The following is a 20,309-nucleotide window of genomic DNA, read 5'->3' as shown; positions in this document are numbered from 1 at the left end:
CATTGATTGAAAGTGCAGAATAAACAGTCCAGCTCTTAGCGAATTGCTAATGCTATTGAAGGCTAATTTATATTTGTGTGTGTTCAACAGCACAAGGTTAGACTAAAGACAGAGGACACTCGGTGAAGGTTGGAAGAAGGTAACTTGTGAAACATTTGAGCCTGACAATAAATTCTGCTTTGTCTGACACAATGGATGTGACTGAACTTCAAATGCTCAGTATGAAAACTATTTGTATCATCATTGCTACGCTGATTAAATTACACCAGCAAAGGCTGATGTTCTGCTTCATCAAGTAAATAAATGTAGGGCAAACAGAAATGTTACTACAGCTGAGAAATGTTCTAAAATTATAAAAAAAAATCTATAAAGACAAACTCTGGATATTACAGGTTTGCCATTTCCTATTTGAAGAACAAGTATTTGATATACAGCTTAATATTGTGTAGCCCTACGTAAAGAGGAACACCTGGACACTCCTCCAAACAAAGAAACTAATTAGACCTGTTATTATCTCGCATCAAATCAAGATATGAGCAGATTGATATGAGCTGTCTGGGTTTACTATAAAGTTTGCTTTGTTTGAGGCGCTCAGGCAAAAATACACAGAGAACATGGAGTGCAAACTTACAGGTCACTTTGTTAGTTACACCTTGGTTGTTAAATCATGGGTACCTTTGCCAACTTGAAGCAGTCTAGCCATTCTCCTCTGACTCTGACAAGAACAAATCATTTTCAGCTGGAGAACTGCTGCTGATTGGATATTTTCTCTTTTTCTGACCATACTCTGTAAACCACAGAGATGGTTGTGAGAGCTGCCGCTCAGATCAACAGTTTCTGAAACATTCAGAGTAGCCCATCTGACGCCCACAACCATGCTTAGTTTGACCACTTTGACCAGTGGAAAGTCTACATGTCTGCATACCTTTCTGTCGTATGATTAGCTGATTAGATATTTGTGTTAACAAGAATTTGAAGAGGTCTTATCTAACAAAGGTGTTAGTGAATGTCACTGACTCTGGTATTTTCTTTGACATGCTATTCAGTGACACAACTTGAACTTACTAAGAGAATAAAAGAAATGGATTCCAAGAATACCACGCCAAGTCAAAAAAATCTTGTGGTGCTAAGATTTTTCTATAGCCTCCTGGTGTATTCTTTGTATTAAATGAAAAGATAACAAGTGGATTTTACTGTTGGTTTGCTATCCTACTTATTCTGGAAGGGTGTACAGTTTTAATTAAAGCAGACCTAATAGCCATTTCTTGACTAATAACTCACAGCAGGCCTGGGCGAGAGGCTGTCCTGTAAAGCAGCGGTCCCCAACCTTTTTTGCGCCACGGACCGGTTTATGCCCAACAATATTTTCACGGACCGGCCTTTAAGGTGTCGCGGATAAATACAACAAAATAAAACTAGTACCGGTACCAAAAAAAGAAGATTTATTCATAACACACGTGAAAAGACCCAGGAAAACCGAGTTAACGATAAAAACGATAACAAAATAACGCTGAAAACCGATAAAAACCCTGAAAACCAGACATTTCACACCTGAGCCTCAACTCTCACGGCCCGGTACCAAACGACTCACGGACCGGTACCGGTCCGAGGCCCGGGGGTTGAGGACCGCTGCTGTAAAGGACAGAAACCCCACCCACCTGCTTTTCGAATTTGCTGCAGGAAGGAAGCTCACTAGAAGGGTGGGTGGCCTTAAAGGAAGAGGAGCAAAAATAGCCGAGTGGCCACCTAACAAAAGAAAAGCAAGAATTGTTTTGAACTATGAATCATGCAAAGCCACTTCCCTCTTTGACTACTTTGGAATTCATTCTTTTGTTGCGTTTATGTAATGAGGAAAAAACAAATAGGAATTGTGAATTCTTGGCCATACTGCCCAGATTTATTGCTAATGTTACCTTAGCCACCGCGCTAATGCTCAAATCATTTAGTACATTTTGCTGTTAGCATGGAACTGACTACATTTCATTCCACCGTCAATCTTACTGATGAGACACAAACAGAAAAACTGCCTTTTCATACGTGATCTGAGCAGAACGCATCTTTCTAACAGCTAGCTGCCATACTGTGTTTTCACTACAGTCTTCTTCATGTTGCCTTAAAGTCTTCTGAACAATTCATCCTACATGCTTCAAAGCAGTGAAGCAAAAGCTGTGAATATTTATCTGCATGTTATGTTGTGATTTTTAATACATTTCAGCATTTTATTTCACTTTGTCATTATTGGGTATTGTGTGTAGAATGTTGAGGAGAAAAATGAATGAGAACATGTGGAACAAACAAACAAACAAAAAATTGTGTCGCAATTTTTTTTGTCTGCAGGAGAAACCCTGCTTTTGCTTCTTGATATACGCAACAAGAATAATAAATGTATTTAAATATTTTTTTAATCAACTTAGTCAGGAAACAGGAATGCACCAGCATGTAGTTTGAATACAAAAGTCTGGTTTTTATGCTGTGGAGCTCATCACTCACCAAAAATATTGTATATCAAATTAGGGAGTGATGATGAGCAGACATGCGAATGCTGGGGACAGCCAACAGCGGCGCAGGGAAGCAGCGGCACCGACGTGAGAGGGAGAGATCGCAACTTTTGGGAGAGTGTGTTTGCTGTATGATGTGAGGACAGCGAGGCATGTCAGTCTTTACGATGCAGTGCGACTTGATTCGTGAGGTCTGACTCAGCGTAAAGTAAAGCTACATACACCGATTTTATTGACCAGGTGGCAGCACAATGAGCTGTTAACACAACATGAGGTCTACATTAGACGATTAAGTTATGTCATGATCAACATATTTGCATGCAGTAGCTTGCACATCTAGCAGATACACTCATTAGTATTCATTTTGAGTCATGACTTTCTTGTCAGCCAATAACTTTAAGGCCAAATCTAAGTCTCCTCTTAGCTGTGATGCGGTCTCCAGACTACTGAGGGAATTACACAGTGAGAGTCGTGATAAACTTGAGTCATCCTGATGATGGGTCAAATATCTATGCATACTAATGAAGGTGCCACTCAGGGACAAACACACCAGTGGAATTATAAAAATACTGGTTCTAGATAATGATTAGGGAAGCAGGAGGCATCCTTCTCTAATTGCTCAAAGAAATTCTATTAGCTAACCGTGATAACGTAAAGTCCAAGGAAATAATAACACGACGTTGCATTCAGTGCTATCACAAACAAAACAAAACAATGCATTGCAATACAAATAGCTGTAGAGTGGGGTCATTTAATTACATAATATAGGTTTAGAAGATTAAGTTGCTTTGCGCACCAAGTTCAAAGCTCCTCCAGTGTAAACAAAGCTCAAATACAGAGTGGGAGGCTAGACTAGTTTATGGGTGGATCCTGGCCTGCTGCTGCTCTGTGGTTGCCAGCAGATAAGATCATCTTATTGTCTTTAAAAACAGTGTAATGAGATTACTGTGTGGTGGGCTGCTGAAAAAGACAATTTGACAGACACACACAAAAAACTGTCCCATGCAGGCACCTTAATCACCACACAGAGCTATGTTAATGTCAGGTCTTTGGCTTCTTTTAGATTACAAAGTTAATAATGTACTGTACTGTACTGACCCGTAATCAGCTTTGTGAGCAGTTAGTATGGTCTGTATTATAATAACGTACTTTACTTTGAACTGGTAGACTTTGGCAGCACAGAAAAGCATTTTTATATTACCATGACACTGCTGTTCCACTCTGCTCTATAGGCTATAATGTAACTGTTCGTTCAGTCTCGTCGCTCAACTCGGTCCCATTTATGATGGTCCCAGAGCATCTAACAGCCTTTAAGACAGATATTTGCCTCTAAAAATAACCATCAAACCAAATTTTAAAGGAGAGCGATTGCTGGACTTCATAAAAGTTTGTGTATTTAGAGTGAATATAAGCTTTACAAATTAAATTAAATGCATAATAACCCCTACGGATGCTTTTATAAACAATTATGGCCAGCAGGTTACATACACTCATTATGGGCATGTGCAATCATCATGTATGTAGTACAATCAGCTCCAAGAAGCCCAAAATTACTGTGACATTCATACCCATGATGAGTGGGCATGAGTGGATGTAAACCTCTGATAACACATACTGACTACTATTGCTTCTTCCAGCTTTAACTTAATGTATTGTTGTTTGCACTATAGACTGTCTCAAGCTGTAAACATCACTTAGGGCCTTAGGACATATCTGTGTCCTACGCACTAATATTCTCAATTCAAATACTGCATTTATGGTTCGAGTCAGTCTTAGAAGTCGTGTAAATACACAATACAGGCTACACACAAACCATGATAACTAATTAGTTTTCCATCATGCCGAGATATTTTGTGTTAAAAGTTTTGTCAAATTGAAAACACCTGTGTGCTGCACACCAGCTCAAATAACCAATAACTGTGAACCCTTTCTTGTTCCATGCCATTAGGCTGTGATCTTGTCTCCCGTCCTTTCAGGTCCCTTGTAAGCAGACACACTTCATAGTCCCTGCTCTGTTTCCTCAGCTCCTCCTCCGAAATGAGTCGATTATAACAGACAGACCCGTGACTCTGAAAGAAAGTCTCTGTCTCTTTCAGCGGCAGGCTGGCCAGTTGCCTAGTTACTGCTCACTGATGTGTGTAAACCCTACACAGCAATTACCCAGGTATCATAGCACTGATGCTGGAAAGCGGCGCGGCGAAGCCCTCGCGCCTGTTCCCAACCCACCCCCATAACAGAGATAAGAGGAGCTGAGGGTTTTGATTTGAACCCTCAGCTCTCTGAATCAGCCTTCTCTTATTAAAGAGATGACGACCGACTTAAGAAGAGCAATGAGAAATGCTTCGAAGGAAAAAAAAACATCTGTGATCTCCTGTCTGTCCGCACTAAGATAGTGGGTTAGAGGCTCTGCTCCGCCTGGAGTTAGCTGTATTTAACAATGTATGCACTGACAGACCTGTTAGCAGCTTTAATTAGAAAGGGTTTCTCTAAAAGCAATATACTGGCTGCTGAGTCAATAAACCACATGTATGTGTATTCATGTGCAGCTCTTCTTTCACACACTTAACATTACACAAGCTGGCTCTCACTGTTCTTGTTGTGCCATCTCTTTAATAGCCTGTTTGCTCAATTCTAGGAAATGTGGTGGTAGCAGGCAAGAACGTGCTTGGATCTCGCTCGCTCTCTCTCACACAGGTTTCTTTTCCTCAGTCAATCGTTTTCCTTGTCTCTCTCATCAGCCCTGGCAGTTCTGCTCTCAGTCCCTTCCTTCCCGTTTCTCCTCCTTTTGCTTCCACATTCACTCATTTTATCTCTACTTTGATCCAAGCCTTCCATCACAGGTCTGCAGTGTGCACTAAAGAGAAAAGCAAGGAAATGCATGACACACCTGACTGATGCAGTGTGTCGCGGCAGGATGGATTGCTCATATACAACCACTGCAAAGCGAGAGTGTAAGCCAAACACCAAGCTGTGAGCTAACCTGGTTTCCCTCTGTGTTTGCAAAAGCAGCATCACACCTCCTCTCATGATTCAGGTGAGTGAGGCAGAGTGCAAATCAAGCAGTGAACATGACCCCCAGGCCCAAAGCGCAGCCCTCTGCTATAAAAAGTCATGTTCACTTCTACTCAGCCCAAAAGACAGTTTGGAGGAGGTTAGGATGGATCAACATGCTGTGAGTGTGATTTACTGGAGTCCCTGGAGTCTTTAATCAGAAAAAGTCTAGAGTAAGGGCTCATGTAATGCACACACACACACACACACACACACACACACACATGCACACACACACACACGCACACGCACACGCACACACACACACACCAAACAAACAAAGGTCATATTCACTCTGCTTCACTGAGGGAGTGGGTTAAATGCACAGAGGAATTTCCCCACGGGGATCAATAAAGTATACATTATTATTATTATTATTGTTATTATTAAAAGTGATGAAAAAAAGCTGCCACTGTGTTACAAATTGAAGCTGGAGGGAATATCAGAGAAGTTGAGAGTAATAAGTAATAACAAACAAATTGCGGAAAAACACCCCTGGTTGATTAAAAGCTTAAAATATCTTCAGTCCTACTAAAGGACATCCGTTCATTCGATTATCATTACATTCTTTAACTCAACTGGATCAGCACTACATGGTTCATGTCTTAACCTCAGTGTATAGACTGAATAGATGGATGTAACATTCAGCTCTTAAAAGTCAAAGAAGCCAGTGTGGAGGTGTCTTAAACCTGCATTCTACTAAACCTGTGTGACTCCTCTGTTGGCAAACAGAAGATCAGCTGTTTGGAAGTTTATGGTAAAATGATCCTTGCAGGCCTGATGAGTTCATGGCTTCTGTTGCTAGTTTCAAGTCACACCGCATGCAACGTGATATTCATTTAGTAGATTATGGCCCCCATTACAGTCAGAAAGGGAGGATTAACCATGGTATGCTCACTGGCTAATGACTTGTGAAAGACAAGTGTTTAACTAAAGACAGCGATGGTGAAAATCTTCTGATTTTGGCTTCCCAACAAGAAAATAGCGTGTCTTATACAAGCAAATATAAAAACAGACATCAATTAAAATGATACTAAAGTGAAAACAATCTCTGTCCTTACAGCTCAGACCAGCATTTCGGACCAAAACAGATCTCATATTGCCTGATTACATCTATCCTGAAATTTACTGCCCCCCTCTGGCTGCACTTGGTAATTGTCTTTGGAAGCTAGCTTGACTATCAGCTGTTAAATCTCTCATTTTTTCTGGGAGCGTTTATGTCATGCTGACAAAGGCTGGAACTGAGAGGAGAGTAGCAGGAGTCGATGTAGGACAGTCATTCCACTTGCTATTAATTTCAATTAAATTGTCTGCAATTCAGCCAGAGGCACAGCAGGTGGCACTTGAGAGATATTTCTCTGAATACTTGAAAGGTGGGATTTCCCACGAAACCCTTCTCTAGCATTCTTTCTATCCTCCTCTTTTACCCTCATCCCTGAACTGTGGAAAGGGCAAATGGCATGTTCAGCCTCCCTGAGCATGGCTCTGATGGGGGCTTCTTCCTGTTAAAAGGGAGTTTTTCCTCCCCTCTGTTGACAAGTGCTAGTTTGCAGGGGATTAGGCAATCATTTGGGTTCGTTCTCTAATATTGCAGGGTCTGTATTTTTCATATTTCCTCATGACGTCTGTCACTGTAGGTGATACAGCACCCCAGACCAGTACAGACCATTGACCCATTTACTTTACCTTCAATGAGCATGAAAGTTGACCTCTTTGACAAACTTCACAATATTCAGCTTTTTAAGATGCTCAGTCTTTTTTTGGCCGTTTGTGTATGTGTACTGCTACACTGTTGTCAGAGATGATGAGGAACTGGAATGCAGTTGGTTCACCCACTCGTCTCACCCATCTGTAAAAGTCTCTGCATGCCATTGATGGTGCATGAGCAGTTACCTGCGAAACGACCTATTGTCATCAGTAACATCTGCACTTGGAAATTAATCCAAACACAGAGCTGTTACACCCCCTCAGTAAGTAAAGTTAACAACAAAAAAAATCAGTGAGCTGTGTCATCAGATCATGTATAATGTAGCATGTTGTCATCAGACCCATGGTTCTCAAAGCGGAATCTGTTAACACCACAGCTCCCTCACAAAGGGCTCCAGAGGGGTTTGATGATTCAATTCACTTGATTCTATTTGGATTTCCTATTTATCACCATACACTGTGGAAGAGACACATACCATCCCATTTCTCCCACTTTCAATTTCAACAGCAGACCGTAGCAGATGCATAAACTCTGACCGATCATCTTTTCCAAATGGTGACTCTTTGGACAAAAGACACATCTAGGAGGCAGATTCTGCAGCCCATGAGACAAAGCAAGGCTAAAACGATTCAATCCATCTCACACTAATAGAGAACTCCCAGCAAAAAGAAAGGTTTAAACAAACCCAGGCTTATCCTGGCAGCTGCTGCAGGAGAAATATCACCCACAAAGAACAACTTCTCTGTGAACTGCAGAGTTTTCAGCTGTGTGTGCCGACCACACGTTCAACATGCAGACGATCGATGTGACCCAGTTTCTGCCTTGGCATCAGCAGAGAGATGTTGTACAGTGAGCTACAGTACTTTAAAGAGCATTTACAGTCTCAGGCAGCAACCAGACAGTTAAAACAATCGTCCCTCAGGAGGTTGTTAAAGCAGCACAAACATACAACTGTTTTCTTTATGAATGTCCTTAAAAAAAAATCTCCATACTGCAGCACCTCCCATTCACTACATCCTCACCTGTTTGTGCTGTTATTTTGAGCCCCCCCCCTCCGGAGGCAGGAGGTGTGTTAGGCTGCACTGTTTGAACAGGGCACATAGAAAAGGGGAGCGGGCTGACGTTATGTTAATAAAGGTAGAATCAGGAGAAGAGGAATCTGCAGCGTGAATGCTCAAATTAACACACACACACACACACACACACACACACACAAGCTCAAACAATTATAGGCTGAATACGCACAGTGCAAATTTCATTTATGTGCGGACACACACACACACTCTCCACTCTGCCCGTCACCCTCAGCCCTTGCTTTGGGCTGTGGCTCCATCTAGTGAACAAAAATCTGCATCTGGCACAACTACAGAACAGCGCGGTGTTAACAAGAACGCTATTAAACACTAATGTATCCAAAAATGATTATGAGATCTATAGAAAATAAAAAATACAGGAATAATGCTACAAGTCCAATTTTTGTGTTGTCTTCCTTGGTAAATTCACTGATCCTTAAATGAAAGTGAATGGCAAAATTGCCTCTATAACCATGCAAAAAGAATGACTGCACAGTTATCACTATATCTAACTAACTACATATAATTATAACCTATCAGAATGGAGAATACAGTTTTTTCAAAACAGGCGTATTATACTCGTATTATATACTATATTATATCACAAAGGAGGTATAACAAATTGCTTCCTAGCATTCCATTTAGACGTGTTTGTTCCACTCCTGGCAAAACATACACAGCGGCATGGCTCTGTGAGATGCTTGTGCCATCATCAATGGAGTCATTTCTGCTGCTGTGTTATTTCTGCTATTATAAATATACCATTTACTTTCTGCCAAACCAAGTTTCAGTTGTGTCACTTTTGAAATTTCTTATACAAGACTAGTCAAGTTTTGTTTCATAACATCACAAAGTTACTCCAAAATACTACATAAATCTGACCTTTGTTTACCAGTCTGAGGTCACACATTACGTGTGTGTGTGTGCGTGTGCGTGTGTGTGCGCGCGTGTGTGTGTGTGTACGTAAATTACCTCAGCAGCCACTGTACACAGTATGAGCTGTGTCTCTGACTCGGGGAAGTAGGATCTGACTTGTGGAGACATGCCAATCAGTGCACAGTTGGTCACAACAGCTATCACACTCATGGCTTCAAAGGCGAGCTGCACACAGAGGTAGAAAGACAGCGACAGTTATTCGTTTCCACGAATGGAAACCATACCTGGATGCTGGGCACAGCACAGAGTCAGTCATATGTCATTTTTAATGGAGGAGCTCTGTTTAGATTAGGACAGCATGTTAAAAAAATACAATGACCTGTCCACAGAAAGCTTTAATGTTCAGAGTACCCCAATATCATTTCTGAAGGACGTCTAATATAGCAGTAAGGATGTGGAGGATATCTGTGTCCTTTGGTACTTTATAGTTGTACAGCAATATTTGTTAAATAAAAAACTACCAAAAATCATTCTTTTCTCATAAACATCAGCAACTGCATTCAAAACTAAATGAAAATACCTGCCAGACTCCAATGTTTGCAGCTGGGTCGGCAAAGGGTCGTTTGAACACTCGACACATCTTGAAGGCGTCAGAGTAAACCTCGGTGATGTTGTTTAACACCACAAGGACAGCAGCCAGAGGAAAGACACAGGAGAACAGACTGACATAACCAAACAGCAGGAAGAGCTCCAGGTAGTCATCAAATGTTCCCTGAGCAGGAATGAGAGCACAGACAGACACAAATTAAAGAACGTCGCAGAAGACGTCATTTGATTTCTGATTAAAGATCACATGTACTGACCAAGTATGTGCTCATGTCGGCCTCGAGCCGGACCTGCTCTACCAGCGGAAGCTCTTTCTCCTCGTACAGTCTTCTCTTCTGGATTTTGCGAATCATCTTTTTGTTGCGTCTCCTCTGCAGCCAGTAGGGCAGGAAGGCCTCCATGAACTGATTCAAGATCTGACTGGTGATCAACAAGGTCGCCAAACTCTGGAAAGAGCGCAGACACAAAGAAATATCAACAGAAACCAGGGTAGAGGGAGGTGAGAGAAACAAAAGAAAGGAACTGTAAAAACTAGAGGAGCAGAACGATGGGAAGTAGAATCAAAGAAGGAACGAAGGAGGCAGACCTACCTGTCTGAGAAGCTCCATGTCCTGCATGACAAAGGCAATGTAGAAGAGCGACGCGAAACAGTTGAAGAAGTTGAACTAAAGAAAAAAAGAGTTAGGGCAGTTATGAGAAGTGAGGTGGTGATAAGAAAGGCTGCACTCTCATCAATAAAGGGTACAGTTGGCAGAAAACTGTGGATAACTCATTTCACTCACCACCAAGACTTTGAGCACCAGGTGATTTTGATATGAAGACTCTAGCCTGTGATTTTCTAAACACACGGAAAACATGTCAGCAATAACTCATCGCAATGTTCACAGCAGAAGCTCACTGGATGAAAACCAGTCAATGACTGCCAAAAATCTGGAACTCCAGGACCTGACCAAAGCCTGACTTTTCCTGGGGTCAGCCCTTTAAAAACATTCCTTTTATTTGCCTTAAGAAGCATCTAAGTTACTTTCATGGTGTGTTTGTGTTATTATTTATCTCCAAATCTGTGAGAATGTTGAATTGAATCAGGGCCCATCAGACCTCATACTACAACATTATCCCAACGATCTAAGTTTGTGCTCACAGGGGATCACATGATTGCTGAGGTTCTCTCTAACAGTGTAGGGTTTTATCTTACAATATGTGTTTGGTTGGTTTATCCTATTGATGGCTTCACTTCCATTTACTGAGAGCTGTACTGTATTGTGTTGCTGTCACAAATAAAAAGTTCCTGTGAACAGTGATTGAATGATACAATGGATAAAACTCTAAACCTTTTGATCTCCATTCCAAAAGATTTAATGCAGTTTCTTCGCTAAACGATTTGAAATACACAATTAAAGTCTGTACTTTTATCGATCATCCATCATTAGCTTTTCATTTATTTAATTAAATCAGGTACACAAACTGATTTACTAATGCAACATGCATTTTACTGCCAATTGCGCTGAGGTTGAACGCTGGGGGGGGGAGCACATCTTATTTTTGTGCTCAATATGGTGACAGTTGCTGCGCGGAGGAGGAACAAAAGTGTCGGTTACCAAGCTATCTAATTCTAAATTGGCTCAGTGACCTCAGAGATGACCTGGACCTGGATGACCGGCAACAAAACGTCTTACAACACTTTAGCTTTTGGTGTCTTGAACATGCTGTGGCTTCTGTGTCAAGAATTTCGCAGCCTGCACTGTGGGGTTCAAAGTGAAATGGCTGAAGAACAAAGAGAACAGATGGATAATGATGTTAACTTTGGACCCTGTCCTGAAAGTAATCAGACCTCAGATGGACATCAAAGCATGGGAAGTCTGAACAGCAGTCCATTTTTAATTTTGATGTTTTGAATTGGTTTCATAGTTTGAAGGTGCTGTTTGCTTTTGTTCTGGTCAATTCATTTACATTCATCAACTTTAAAAACATATATTTCCTTAATAAAGTTTTTATTACACTCAAATGAAATCGTTCTAATTTCAGCAATATGAACAGTGCGGATAGTTTTCACCGTGATCTCATGAGCTGTGCTCTTAAACACATAACTGTTTTTTCATTCATCTGCATGATAATACCTAAGATGGAGATCACACACACACACACACACACACACACACACACACGATTATTGTAGGGTCTTGAGCGTATAATAAAAAATTATTTGGCCTTAAGTCTACCCAATGAGACAAAATGGTGCACACTTAAAGGCAAATCAAGGGACTGTTGAATTAAAACATTTGAATTACAGGAAAACCCTAGCTTCACGCTGCATTGTGAAAACTCATCAGCTCTGGATTCTCTTGTAATATCATCAGCAATCAAGCCCTCTAGCCAGAGCTTGTATTAATGCAAGAAACATGGTTTGGTGTGAATGCACAATAATGAAAAAGTGGACTTACCCCATTCAGTGAGGAACTCGGCAGCATATCTGTAGATGAGGTTCATCGCCTCTATGACCACAGCATAGATGATACTAGGGATGAATAGCATAATGTGTGTCCAGAATGTGGGGTTCTCATCATAGATGGACAGAGCCCACCCCTCCATCTGGAAGTAGATCATCATGATGTAGAGGGACAGGTAGAGGCAAAGCAGGACGAAGGGCAGAGACACAAGGTAGACACGCAGGTGCCTCTTGGAGGTGGGGTAGATAGGCTCTGCACGTCCCGTCACAGGGTTGTGACCAAGCACGCCGTGAAATCCAGGCCGAGGTTCTTCAAAGGCCTTTTTTCTGCACAGTGTGCCCCAGTAGTAGGCTAGTGAGGCACTGCGTCGCTTCCATAACTGGTGGGCACAAAGGTTCAGCAAGTCAGCTGAAGCATTTTAAAATTCTGTTACGATTTTAATAAACACTTTTGGAGTTAAGACTACATTGCAAGCAGCAGAGGGTAATATTTTCCTTTACAATTAAAGGGTGAATTTTCTCTCTTGTTTAGTGTATAAAAGAATGAAAAGTTAAACCACACATCACAGTTAAACTTCTGAAGTGCTTGAAAAGATTCAATCCCTTTACATCAAAGAGCTGAAGATTCACTTCTACCGCTCCCGTTTTAACCCCTCCACCACCCCAGCATCCACCTGCAGGCTTTGGAGCATATTTACACATCACTGCCCAATTTCTATGTGTATCATATTTTTAGGATGGTGAGCATTGTGCCTCCACACACCAAACTATATTCTGCAGCCATCACAGATTAATAGATCAATAGGTAGAACGATATTGTTACGGCCCTGCAAAATTCGTCATGAAACGGTTATGGACTCATTTTTGGTTATGGTAATTTGACAAACCATGGGTTTGCATTTATGGGAGGGGGTGTTACGGCCCTAGCAGGGCCTCTCTCTCTCCTGAGGGTGCCTGTGTGGGCGTGTCCCACTACCTCCTGCCTGAGGTGCCACCTTTCCCTCCTGTACAGCTGACTCCCATCAGCAATTAAGGGTATTTAAGCCCAGAGCAGGGTGAGCTCTGGGCCAGAGAGTGCCATTTTGTGTGGGTACAGCTAGTGAGCTGAGTGTTTGCGGTAGTTTCCAGCTAGTGAGCTGTGTAGTGTGTTGTCCAGCTAGTGAGCTGTGTAGTGTGGTGTCCAGCTAGTGAGCTGTGTAGTGTGGTGTCCAGCTAGTGAGCTGCGCTTTCCTTTTGACATTTTGCATTACTGACCAATGCCTGAGTTTTGTTTGTGTTACTTTTATGGTGATAGCAGCTTGTCCGTCTCTTTTAGTTGAATTACTTCAATAAAACTGTTTTATTTAACTGTTTCGCCTCCTTGACTCCTTTTTCTGACCCGGTCACTTTTGTTGCTTCCCCCTTAACGCCTAGACCCCCCAGGGGAACGTAACAGATATCATACTGCATACTGTTTCATGTCTTCTTACCTCCAAGATAACAGTGCACCAGATCAAGTTGAAGACAGCAAAGACTACATATTTGTCATAGTCCTCCCAGTCAAACAGATAGTAAGGCACCCCAATGAGGGCCATAGGCACCAGCGCAAAGGTGAAGTACTCCAGGAAGCCAAAGTAGAGAGCCTGGCCCTCACCATAGTAGTGTCTGATGTCGTCTGGGGATAGAGATGAAAGAGTCAGTAGTGATCAGGAGCACTGACAGTGCATCGCTCCAATTACAGTCTGGGGACATATTAGAAATGCAGATGTACAGAGACCTCTTTTGCAAGTGTGCATACTCCATAACGTGGACTGTTCGTTTTAATCACACAATGTATTCAAGAGTGACCATGAAAAATAATGGCACAAGATGCACTTACCCAGAGGCTGAAGCGACACCTTCACTTTTTTATACCAGGAAAAAGAAAGCCTCTTGAGTTCTTCGTTTTCATGCAGAGGAAACATCTGGATTAAGATCCCTTTGGAGAGCAGTCTGCGAACTAAGATGCAAGTAAAGAAAACAACAAAAAAGAGCATGTTACTTTCTGTCTCACCCCCCACTCTAGTCATGTACAGTGATGATAAAACAGGAAGTTTTTACTCAAACTTGTGAATTATTTGGAAGATATTCCACATGAAAACCTTCTGGCTGCATTTCCATCCTTCTCTTGAGTTTTTCTGAACTCACTTTCCCAACTAAATAAACATGCATTTCATTTTGTAAAACAAGGGCAGGCTAACAATAGCTGGGAGCCGGCCCATTCCACACAATACAATAATGACTATAGCAATAATTACTATTGTCCAATATGCAGCAGCTAAATACGAGCACATGAAAGCGCTATCATTTCATCTGCCATTTTTTGAGTGCATCATTTGTCAAAAAATAATTACATTCTATTTTAACACGATTTGTCAAACACAGGCGTTGAATAGAGGCACCCTATCTTCACTGCAAGTTCATTGGTTCCTTATCTCACTTTGGGACTATTTTACTGCATTTGCATATTTATTGTTTCCATACTGAAGACAGACGAAGGGAGGGGGTTGCAGAGATAGCGGGGTGGAAGGAGGACACAGTCTGTGTTCAGTCTACAATCTGCTACCGTTACTACTACAGGAATCTCTAAATCAAACCGCAAGCAAGTGTGGATGAACCGCAGGAGAGGCTCAAACAGTCAAATCTTGTCACAAGCTGAAACTGAGGAAAAAAAATAGGAGTGAAATTATCTAATCTGTGTATCAGCTAATAAAAACATACTCTGCTGTGGCTAATGTTGTTATAAACAGGTTCTAACAAATGTCTTTCTGATAGTTTTATGATTAAATGCCGAGTGTATACTTAACTAAGGTTGAGGAGTGATAAATCATTTAGCCCCGACTAAACCACGATTTACACAATGTGTTCTCTTTGTGCATCAAAATGAAAACAGTCAAGTCTCTAAGATGAGAAGCTGGACCTGTATTCCTATGCAAATGAAATGACTGATCAATTATCAAAATGTTTATCTGTAAGCGACAGAATGAAAAACAGTTTAGGGGAAGAGGACAAGCATAAAATTGGCCACAGCTTCAAAACCCTGTATGATAATACACTGCCATGTTTTACTCACATCACCTGTGTGTGGTTTTACTTCTGAGGTTGATCAGTTTCCCAGTTTTATTCTGGGATGTCTGCACATCCTAATTTAGTACAGTTTCCTGGAATTTCAGCTGTTAAATTCAGCAGTGCTATGAAGTACCGGCAATCTGTCCAGCATGCACCCTGCCCACCTTCAGCTGCATAAGCAACAAAGAATATGTATGCATGCAAGAAGGAACTAGATGAGACCATTTTCCTTTGTCTTCCTGTGAGTGAAATACACAACATCAGCAAACTGATCACTGCAAAGCTCATTTGAAACAGATTGAGACATGAACACAGACTCACTGATAGATTTCCCAGGGTAGAGCTTGGCATGACTGTATCCTGGAACATTAGTCTCCTCTTTGGCTCGCAGCGTGTCCAGCTCATGCTTGATAACATACTGACACTCAGCCATACTGAGGAAGCCGTCTCCATCCCCTGAAGAGATGGAACAGAAACACAGTGCCATTCACCACAAAGGCATGTTTTCACAGGCTGTTACAGTGACGCCACTTATTTCAGACAGAGTATGTGAGCGGTGATGAGACTCAGGGGCAGTGATCAGATTGATTTGTGTTGAAGAAGAATCAAATGATGCATTAAATTCTCCTTATTTATGCAATTCTGCACAGAGCTGACTTAACAAGGAGGCTGACAAATATGGTAGTGATACGAGTTACCTCTGTTACTGTTTAAGGTTTCTGAAAACCAGCTAACACAAAGAAAGCCTGGCTGTGTTAAACTGCAAGGCTGCAAGTTAACAATAACAATAAGATGCTAGTCTAAAGCATACATTTTCACAAACTAAACAGTAGACTTGCCTTTAAAATCTTTGAAGTTGTGTTTGCTGGCAAAAGTGAAGGCTCTCATGGACCCGTCAGTACACTCCTTAAAGAGCCCCAGATCTTCTGCACCACAGAGCAGCCTCTGCATGGAGGCCCCCACCAAAAACATGTTGGGGTTTTCCTTCTCTTCCACCCCGATTCCAGGTCCCAACTGCTCCACCAGCAGCTCAGCACCTGGAAGAAATTACAGGATGAATAATACCACGTCAAACAAGGGAAGATGATTCGAGGGGCGCAGACGATCTTCCACACCTCCATTCTGTTGCCGGTCTCTTATCCTGCTCAGCAACCAGGCAATGGCCTCCTCCTTGGTGTCTGAGGCCAGCTCCAGCACCACCAGAGGAGCAAACCTGGAGCCACTGCTGTCTACTGACGACTCCTGCAGCATCGTCCCTCCTCCCAGGAAACCTGCATAACAGAAACGTCCTTATTTCCTTGAGTCCCAAGTGTGAAATACAGCACAGACTGCTGTAGAACAAGCTTTGCTTTGAACAACCAACAGTAATTATTGGTATTGCCAATAAACGGAAACACTGCTATCTGCTAGAAAGGCCTGTTTGTCACTATCATCTTCAATTTCAGTGTACTGCAAGGCCGACAGGGCAAGCTGAGCTCGTGCTAGGCCTAATCATCAGAAGTTTCTGTATTTCTACAATTCTGGGAGCTGGAGCCTATCACAGCTGTCATAGGGCGAGAGGCAGGGTACACCTTGGACAGGTCGCCAGTCTGTCACAAAGTTAGCTTATAGACGCAGACAGCTATACACACCCACATTCTCTTGTAATATTATAGAAAAAAACCTATATAGTAATATAGATGAAATAAAATTTCCCATTAACATCATGTATGCCATTGTACATGATGACAATTTTTCTTTAGGGACTCGCAGTAGAAGTACTTTGCTATTTTTCTTTCTTAAGTCAAGTCTGGATACAATAACAAAGTCTGTTCTTGTTTTCTTGGGCTCCCTGTCTCATCCTATTCACAGACTCCTAGAGTTCCTGCTGTGCTGTACAACAAATTCAAAATGTCTTTACATGACTAATGTAGTGTGTGAAATGACATCTTGGCCCAAAACAGGTAAAGAAATGACAGATAAAGTCACAATGTTCATTGAACAGGTTTACACAAGGTGTGTCAAAGCTACCCCTCCTTAGTCTGAACACGGACCTCCCTGCAGTAAAATCAACTAATCATACGTGGTGGAATCTGTACTGTGGGTCTGCTGCAGATCAGCTCATGTATGACCTGTAAGGAGAGACAGACCCAGAGTACAGACAGAAACAGCTGAGACTGCTGTACCCAGAAAGGGAGGAGCATGTGTGTTAAAGAAAGCCCTGACATGCTGACTGCTACTCCTTCCGTACTTGTGTGTGTGTGTTGTGTGTGTGTGTGTCGTTCGGGCCAGCACAACACTCACCCAAATCTGTGTATGAAGCGGCAGTGTTCCAGGCTCGGGCCGGGAACCGTGATCATCTATTGTGAACAGTAAGAAAAGAGAAGAGCGTGTGGTGTTGTAAGCGTGCTGCACCCGGTGTTCCACGTCACAGAGTAGCACTGACAGCTGTCACACCCACATCTGCCCCACTCCCCCTGTAGGGAACTTTAACACGGATCAGCGTTTTTTGTTTGTTTGTTTTTTACTGAATCTAATTTCTGAGCTCTCTGTGGTGGTCCTCAAAATAAATAAATAAATCGGTAGTTTTTAAAACTGACATTTTTGAAAATTTATTTTGCAGTCAACTTGTAACACTATCACTTCCTGTAAAATAGTTGGGAAAGGTTGAAGAGTTTATTTTATGAAGCACGTTGAGGTTACTGCTGTGATTTCACGCTTTATGAATAAAGCTGAAGGAAACTGAATAATGTCCTGACACATTTCATCTAAACCAAATAAAAGATGGACACAGCCACGTGACATCGCATCCTCAAGTGACCCGACTACAGGAAAGGGTGGAGTGCTAAGCTATCTGGTATTAGCAAGCTGCATTTGTAAAGTGAGGAGCACAGGTTCTCATGTCAGCTAATTAGTGCTGAGTAACAGACTGATGAAAGTTAAAGTAAAAGTGAAGCACGAACATGTCTCTCACACACAAAATAACCCATAATATTAATCAAATAATCCATTAAAATTGCTCCGATACGCACAACCACAGGCGAAGAAGAGGCCTAGCTCCGCCTACCCGTGTCCCAAACACCTGTCAGTCACAGCAGCCACACCTCTAACTGTATTTATCATCTAGGCAGATGAGTTATCAAAGACTAAGTATTGTTTCCAGTGCTGTCAGGCGTTTTAACATGGAAGTGTATGGAGACTGACTCAACGTCCAAATTAGATTTTCTTATTTATTATGTACAAATGTTAGCCTGGTGGCAGTGTTGGAGCACATGTGAGAGTAACAATGAGAGTGAGAGTACTAAAATTCAATATGATTCATGCTCTGAGCGCCACACATATTCAAATTTTTATTAAAGAGTATGTAGCGCTGATGGTCAGAAGCCCTGAAATATCATCTACAACAGGGTTCAATTAAAATGCGCAGTTCAGTTAGAGGAAATTATTGACTGTGATAATCCTCCTTTCTGCCACTTAGAATGACTAAAATTTACAAAGTGGACTTAATGTTTTATTCAATATTACCCAAAATTAGTGACTAGGCCCATAAAGTTATAAAAAAAAAAAAAAAACCTGTTGACCAATGCTAGGGGTGAGCGCTGCGTTCCTATCCGTTGTTAAGCGATGACGTGACCAATCCTACTTCCGGGCCTAAAGTAGTCTGCGTTTAATATGGCTTTTGTGTTGTTAACATATTTAATGTCTTGTATTTTCTTCTATTTAATCTCAAAAAGCTCCTAAAACAGTCAGTGATCACTGTTGACCTCCCTCAGCTTTTATTACCGCTAATCATTTATTTAAGCTCAGTTTTTAAAACCTTAGGATGTAACTACAGCCCAGCCCATGCAGCAGTATATGAATGACTAACCTCGTATTGTGGATGGATTATCTCAGTTGTTCTCCTGGCTGAAGTTTGGTCCTTTTACAGCATCCTGCCATGCGATTACATTTGTTCCTGACCACCGAGAACACTCACGTTAACTTTTATCGAGTGGAAAAAGGTTCGCTTGTTTATGTTATGCTAACATAGCTGTGTCGCTAGCGATCACGTAGCACATCATTATATACCAGCTAGCCAAACTTCAGTAACCCTACAAACGTCACTGCTGTTTAGTTTTCTGTCTTCATTTATGTTGGAAGTGATAACAGAGCTGTACGTTTTAATTTGTTTCCAAAACCCCGCAGTCAGGACATGCTATGTTGTATTTAGATAGAAGCTAGCGAGCTAACTTCCTGCTAACTTCTAATGTTAAATGTCATAAATTCCGTTTTCATGGATGCCTGGATGTTAAACTCAATTGTTACACCTGGTAGAGCAGAACGCTGATCATTTTATTAAAGATGGAAGACTTTAGACAGCTTTTCAACTCCCAGTAATGCCATAGTGATCGTTTGATATATGGACCTGGAGTTTAGGCCCAGACACGGCTAGTGACGTCAGACTTAACAACCGCATTTCTACAGCAATGAGAGGCACACAGGTATCGACCTCTAGTGCCCATTAAAAAGAATTACAGTATAGGATATTTCCACAGACCCAGAAGCTATGTCCACCTTTTATACAGTTTATGGGTATCTGAACCATATGTCGTAAAAAATAAAAAATAAATAATAAGTTGGATTGTGGAAGTTGGATGTGGTGACTGTGATATCAGCCATATCAGTTTGCTCTTGGAAGTCCCAGCTGAAGGTTAAACTTCACTATGATTTCAGATGGGTTTTTACCTTATTAAGATATTTTTTACTGTCTACTCTACTGCTGTATGTACTGTGTGCACACACACACGCAGTCCTACCAATGCTGTCACACTATTTGAATGATTTGATAGAACAAAGGGATGTAAGAATGAAGTAGGGCTGGGCAATATAGCCTAAAATCCATATCGCGATATAATTTGAAGCACGTGCGGTAACGATATATACCGCGATATATTCTTTTCTTCTGTATAATGTATTTTACACACTATAAGGCACACTTAAAATCC

At 41.6% G+C, this 20,309-nt stretch overlaps 1 protein-coding gene across 4 annotated transcripts in view; it reads right to left on the bottom strand.

Moving 5' to 3' along the window:
• The window catches only part of ano10a (anoctamin 10a), a 43,308-nt gene that overhangs the window by 14,250 nt on the left and 8,749 nt on the right, over positions 1–20,309 (bottom strand). For 3 of the 4 annotated variants that reach the window (XM_086310320.1, XM_086310322.1, XM_086310319.1), the window contains exons 2-13: positions 17,629–17,684; positions 16,461–16,616; positions 16,185–16,382; positions 15,667–15,801; positions 14,117–14,236; positions 13,728–13,912; positions 12,254–12,638; positions 10,595–10,650; positions 10,403–10,477; positions 10,070–10,258; positions 9,787–9,978; positions 9,303–9,431 (exon numbers count right to left, since the gene is read on the bottom strand). In XM_086310320.1, the coding sequence (XP_086166446.1) occupies positions 9,303–9,431; positions 9,787–9,978; positions 10,070–10,258; positions 10,403–10,477; positions 10,595–10,650; positions 12,254–12,638; positions 13,728–13,912; positions 14,117–14,236; positions 15,667–15,801; positions 16,185–16,382; positions 16,461–16,596 (1,800 nt within the window). In that variant the 5' untranslated portion in view covers positions 16,597–16,616; positions 17,629–17,684. The remainder of the gene's footprint in view (positions 1–9,302; positions 9,432–9,786; positions 9,979–10,069; positions 10,259–10,402; positions 10,478–10,594; positions 10,651–12,253; positions 12,639–13,727; positions 13,913–14,116; positions 14,237–15,666; positions 15,802–16,184; positions 16,383–16,460; positions 16,617–17,628; positions 17,685–20,309) is intronic. The other variant, XM_086310321.1, reaches the window with a different exon arrangement.

This window comes from Aulonocara sp. 'chitande type north' Nkhata Bay, linkage group LG11 (assembly GCF_057382095.1).
Source record: "Aulonocara sp. 'chitande type north' Nkhata Bay isolate Kocher_YH1m ecotype deep benthic linkage group LG11, A_spYH_male_GT1.1, whole genome shotgun sequence".
NCBI classification, from domain to species: Eukaryota; Metazoa; Chordata; class Actinopteri; order Cichliformes; family Cichlidae; genus Aulonocara; species Aulonocara sp. 'chitande type north' Nkhata Bay.
Note: the sequence above shows the minus strand (reverse complement) of the source record. Positions and strands in the feature narration are given on the sequence as shown.